The sequence below is a fragment of the Carcharhinus amblyrhynchos genome, chromosome 16 (assembly GCF_965287045.1).
Source record: "Carcharhinus amblyrhynchos chromosome 16, sCarAmb.v2.hapA, whole genome shotgun sequence".
Classification (NCBI taxonomy): domain Eukaryota; kingdom Metazoa; phylum Chordata; class Chondrichthyes; order Carcharhiniformes; family Carcharhinidae; genus Carcharhinus; species Carcharhinus amblyrhynchos.
This window is the reverse complement of record NC_137339.1, coordinates 26,902,129-26,908,128: the sequence shown is the minus strand read 5'-3', so window position 1 is coordinate 26,908,128 and position 6,000 is coordinate 26,902,129. Positions and strand designations below refer to the sequence as shown.

General features: G+C 41.5%; 1 protein-coding gene across 1 annotated transcript in view; it reads left to right on the top strand.

Annotated features, from left to right (window-relative positions):
* Positions 1–6,000, top strand: part of LOC145353652 (sterile alpha motif domain-containing protein 10-like) — a 95,971-nt gene that overhangs the window by 48,958 nt on the left and 41,013 nt on the right. The window contains exon 3 of the mRNA XM_080204419.1: positions 2,193–2,361. Coding sequence (XP_080060545.1) covers positions 2,193–2,361 — 169 coding nt within the window. The remainder of the gene's footprint in view (positions 1–2,192; positions 2,362–6,000) is intronic.

Below are 6,000 nucleotides of genomic sequence, written 5' to 3'. Positions count from 1 at the left end.
GTAATCAGTGAGGGGGAAGGAGGGAGGCCTGCAATCGGTCTGGGGGGGAAAGGGGGGGAGGGTCAGTAATATTGTTGTGGGGGGGGCGGTGGTGGAGCAATGTCTGTGGGGGCCAGGGGGAGGCATTATCTGACCCAGGAGTGATGTGGCAAGGGAGCTGCGTTCTATCAATTTTTTTTCTGCGCATGTTCAGTTGAAAGCGCCAATTGGAGCTGCAGGATTTTGGATGCTTTAAGTCCCGCCCTCAGGCTTCTGCAGCATGATTTGGAATTGCTGACATTTTTTTCAGGCAGAGTGCGCCTGGGGGCACCTGTGAACAGGTCTAAAAGCCAGATCTGAAACACTCCCCAGTTTCAAGTCCACCCAGCACTTTGAATCAAAATAGTAAAATAGGACCTATTAAGTCAATGTACTGTTTGCTTGTTAAAAAAGATGTTAAACATTGACATTCTTAAAGGTAGTTCTCTAAATCATGCCAATGATTCTATATTACCCTAGGGCATGGAGCTGAATCCACGAAAAGATCAGCCATGAACTTATTGAATGGCAGAGCAGGCTCGAGGGGTCAGAAGGCCTACTCCTGCTCCTAGTTCCTATGTTCTTATGTACACAGTCACATAATTTAGCTACACATTCATCTTTTTGTTTTGTGATCTTGCTGAGCCCAAGATACCCAATGAGTTTACTGACATAACAATATTATTTGTGCATTGTAATGCTTTCACATGTTTATGGGAGAACACAAGGTGCTTTGTGAATGCTGGTTTGCTCATTTTATAAATACTGCAGCCTTTCTCTTCTCGTTCTGGATTAGTATGTGATTTCTGAGAATTAACTGGTTTTCCAACTAGTGTGCCGTATGATGTTCTGCAATCAGAGCGATAAGAGTGGTCATTACATCAAAACAAATCAACCAAGGCAAGACCAGAAGGAACTCAAGTAAGAAAATAAAGGAGGTAGTAAAATAAAACTGACAGGAAAATTAATGTGCATTTGATACTGTCGTAAAACATGCACCCTAAGGAACAAATTGACAAAAAAGATCACAAGCTGTTACCTCTGGGGATTCTGTTAAAAACCTGACTTTATATTAGTGACAACTCTCAACAGCTGAGGCAAATGAAGCGCTGCCTGATCAGTTTGTCAGAGGATTCCCTATGCTGAACACTTTAACCAACTTTTGTTATCAATAAAATTTTATTAATAATAAACTATAAGTGCGGTAGAAATGTAATGAATTGCTATCAACATTTAAATCTCAAATTAATGTAACCACACTAAGAAAATGTGGTTAACTTGACTCATAAGAAGTGTGTAACGTATATAGATGAGAATTTGTGGGATTTGCATTTGTGTTCAAGCATTAAGCTTGCTCTCGGTTACTAGATTTTTGTCAAACAGAACAGTGGAGGCATTGTGATTGAATTTTGTCAAATCAGTTTATTGGGCCACGCATGAAGTGTGCCCCACCTGTCAAAAAGGTTACAGCTAGCATTGCTAAGCGCATAGAGCAGGAATATGATAGAACCAGGGATTTATTTTTCTGCACTAAGGAAAGGTAGAGATTACTGGGAGAATTTCTGAAGTGGTTCGGAACAGTGAAATAAATTGCCGGTGAGTAAAAAGCCTTTAAGCTGCGGTGGATTGAATTGTCAGAAAGGATTGCTCGTCGCTGTATTATGAATACAGTTGTTGAAAGATGAAGTTTGATTTAGTTTTCAAATTTTCATTACCAACACAACATGTATATTAAAATGCATATTGCCAAAGAAAAGAATATTAATCGAAGCGTGGATTCTAATTTAGACAAAGATCAAACATTTCTCATATTCTAATCAAAATGTAATCTAACTCCATCACTCTGCTGCAGTATTTTAATATTGGATATGATTTTCTTCATTGTTTTCCAATTTGTCTGCGTGCCGTAAAGCACAAATGGCAGACATTGACCCAGCATTACCGGAAAGAAGTAGACTGTCTGATTTATGGTTTTGCTGATTTTTAATCATTGTAGAATTAGGAGTGCTCGAAACTGGGCACATTTCCCTCCAAACCCGGTACCCGCACACTTGCTCACACAAAGCATCGCGCCTGGGGTGGGTCATGCAAGGTTTGCCCCATTTATGCAGCATAGTTTAAACCCAAAGATAATTTTTCCAGAATCATTTTGTGTGTTTCGTTTTGTTTTGCAGATTGGATCCAATGATGGATACTGCAATTTTCACACAAGCCCAACGTTCACAAGACACACTAAGCCTGTGGTTCTGTGGACTCAGCAAGACGTTTGCAAATGGCTAAAGAAACACTGTCCACATAATTATCTCACCTACGTCGAGGCTTTCTCGCACCATGCTATAACAGGTACCTACACAGAAACTGATCATAACAAGAGACTGATTTGTGCTGTTTCCTGAAACTGGATATGTTTGGGCGGGGGGGGGGGGGGGGGGGGGGGGGGGGGGGGGGTGCGGGGGGGGGGGGGGGGGGGGGGGCGGTGGTGGTGGTGGTGGATGGCGTGGGAGGTGAGGAGGAGGATTTGGGTTGAGTGAGTGTGTATAAAATGTGAGAAATGAGAATACAGACCTAAACCAGACTCCAACCCATTCATTTCCACTTTAGCTATTAGGAGAAAGGTGAGTAGATGATCACCTGATCCAAGGAGGCGGGTTGACATTTAAATTGTGATGAGGCTGTGAGCTTCACTACCATTCAGCTTTTCAACTTGGGTAGCCAGGTTTCCCCCAGGCCTCTGTTCAGATGAAGGCTTGCCAGATCCAGGAGGCAAGTGTCTTCACAGCCACCTACTGAATCTATTTTGCCTGCCTGAGAAAGCTCCATGATTGGAAACAACAACACCATTCCCCAGCTCAATCTTCTCCATGAGACCTCCAATCCCAGCCCCCCCCCAACCCCCTGGCAATGCCTTCAGCCTTTGCCTAAGGCTTCCAACTCCATAGCATCCACAAGCAGATCACCCACAGGCCTCCAATCCAACCATCCCCAGCCTCTCATTCTTGCCCCTGCCCATGCCTCTCATCACTCCAATCCAGGCCTTCAAACACTCCCAAGGTCGCCAATCCCCTCACCTCACCCCCCATCCCCTCCACTAACGCCCCCCGATTTCCACTCACATCACCCTTACTGACCAACTTTCCATTTGCAGGATTGACCACTCCTTTTCTGCCCCAATTGACACTCCTCCCCTCCACTAGAACTCCATTCTCCTCACTGAGAACAACCCCACAGTTCCCCAATTGACCCCTCTTCCCCCACTCCTAGTTTAATCACATGCCCAACCCTGCAATCCTTATTTTATGGGCAAGGAATTCAATAATCTGTAACAAAGTTACTAAACACTTCAAAAATGTCCTCAAATATTAGAGTTCATAAAAATAGCTTTATATAGATAATGTTTAAATGGAAAGGAAAAGGTAGATATGACTCAAATGAATGTGGCATACTCATTCACATAAAAATTACGTCCAGACGGCTTTGCTGATAGAGCAAAAATGCTGTGAATTGAGTTGCTGGTTCACAAACGTTGCAGGTATTATTTGCTTTATAGTGGGCACATTTTAGTTAAATCTGCTTTTCTTAATCCAGTGAGCCATTTTTTTCTCATTTGCTACCATGATCTATAGATGTAGCAGCTTACTTTCACTCCAGTACTCATCGCCTGCATTGCTTTCTGTACAGAGACTTGGGTTTCCAAAATTTGCACCAACTTCAGCTTAACTCTTTCATGAGCACATATATAGGAATATAGGAATATATGAATTAGGAGCAGGGATAGGCCACTTGGCCCCTCGGGCCTGCTCCGCCATTCAGTAAGGTAGTGGCTGATTTGATTATAACCTTAACTCCACATTCCCGCCTATCGTCAATAACCTTTCACCCCCTTGCTTATCAAGAACCTATCTACCTCTAGCTTAAAAAAAACTCACAAACTCTGCTTTCCCTGCTTTCTGAGGAAAAAAGTTCCAAAAACTTATGGCCCCCTGAGAGAAATAATTTCTCCTCAACTCTGTCTTAAATGGGCAAGTTCTTATTTTTAAACAATGACTCCTAGTTCTAGACTTTCCCACAAGAGGAAACATCCTCTCCACGTCCATCCTGCTAAGATTTTCCAGGAGCTTTTAAGTTTCAGACAAGTCACCTCTTACTCTTTTAAACTCCAGTGGATATAAGCCTAGCCTAGCCTATCCAATTTTTCCTCATTTCAGGTATTAATCCAGTAAACTTTCTCTGAACTGCTTCCAATACATTTACATCCTTCCTTAAATAAGGAAACCAATACTGTCTGCGCACAATTCTCCTGATATGGTCTCACCAATGCAGTTTATAACTGAAGCGTATCCTCACATTTATATTCAATTTCCGTCACATTAAATGATAACATTCTATTTGCTTTCTTCTTTACTTGCTGTACCTGAGTACTAGCCTTTTGAAATTTACAGGCTAGGACAGCCAGATTCCTCTGCACCCCAGAGCTCTGCAATTTCTTGCCTTTTAGATCACTTACATTGTTTCTTGTCCTCCTGCCAAAATAGGCAATATTACATTTTCCCACGTTGTACTCCGTTTGCCAGATGTTTGCTCACTCACTTAACGTATCCATATCACTTTGAAACCTCTTTATGTCCTCTGCGCAACTTACTTTCCTACCTCCCTTTGTGTCATCAGCAGATTTATCAACCATATCTTTGGTTCCTTCATCCAAGTCATTTACATACATTGTAAAAAAAATGTATGGGGAGGCAGTGACATAGTGGTGTTGTCACTGAATTTATGGTCCGGGGACCCAAGGTAATCCTCTGGAGCCCAGGTTCAAATGCCACCGTGGCAGATGGTGAAATCTGAATTCAATAAAAGTCTGGAATTAAAAATATAATGATGACCATGAAGCCATTGTTAATTTGTTTTTAGAAAAAGCTATCTGGTTCACCAATGTGGTCTGGCCTGCATGTGACTCCAGATCCACAGCAATTCCCTCAGGGATGGGTATTAAATGCTGGCTCAGCCAGTGGTGACGACATCCTATAAACAAATAAAAAAAGGCTGAGGCTCCAGCACAGACAGATCTCTGTGACACACCACTCTTCACATGTTGCCCACCAGAAAAAAGACCCATTTATACCAAATCTCTATTTCCTGTTAGCCAGCTAATCTTCCATCTAATATGTTACCCCACACATCATGCACTTCTATTTTCTGCAATAACTTTTGACAATTCATCGTACCAAATGCTTTCTGGTTCCCCTAAATCCGCAGCATATGCTACTTCTCCAATAAATTGGTTACGTCTGATTTCCCTTTCACAAAACCATGTCGACTCTATCTGATTGCCTTGAATTTGTATGAGTGCCCTGCTATGACAGTTTTGATAATTGCTTTTAACAATTTCCCCATTATCGATGTTAAGCTGTAGTTTCCTGCTTTCTGTCTCTGTTCCTTTTGAATAGTGGATTTGCATTCACTATTCTCCAATAAGATAGTTCTATGTTTTTTCTCCGGGGAACTTGGACATCTACAGAACTGTGTGAGAAATATCTGTTTGCTTAAAAAATGAACAATATCCTTTTAAGAACAGCAGTTCCAATTTATGGCATTTGCCACCATAGTGGGAATATATTTTCAAATCATGTAGAAGTGCACAAGTAATGCAATTATGCATTGTCTCTGTAATCAGGCTTGACGGTTATTGTAATATTGCTGTGAAGCAGAAATTGCTTCAACAGTACTGAAGTTACAATGTAATGCACCATTTCTTTATGTTCTAAATCACTGTTATATGGTACTGCCTTTCAAAGCCCAACACTACTTTTTCTTACTGGATTTTTCCCTAATTGAACAGAATAGGAAATGTTGCTAATCATGTAACTTCCTTTCAAAGATGATTGGTCTGATGAAAGATTTATTATCATAATCACCTTTGCCATGATATTCACTGTATAGTACTCAATTTCCGTTCTGGTGTAGATGTAAAAGTTGGCTTTTAGC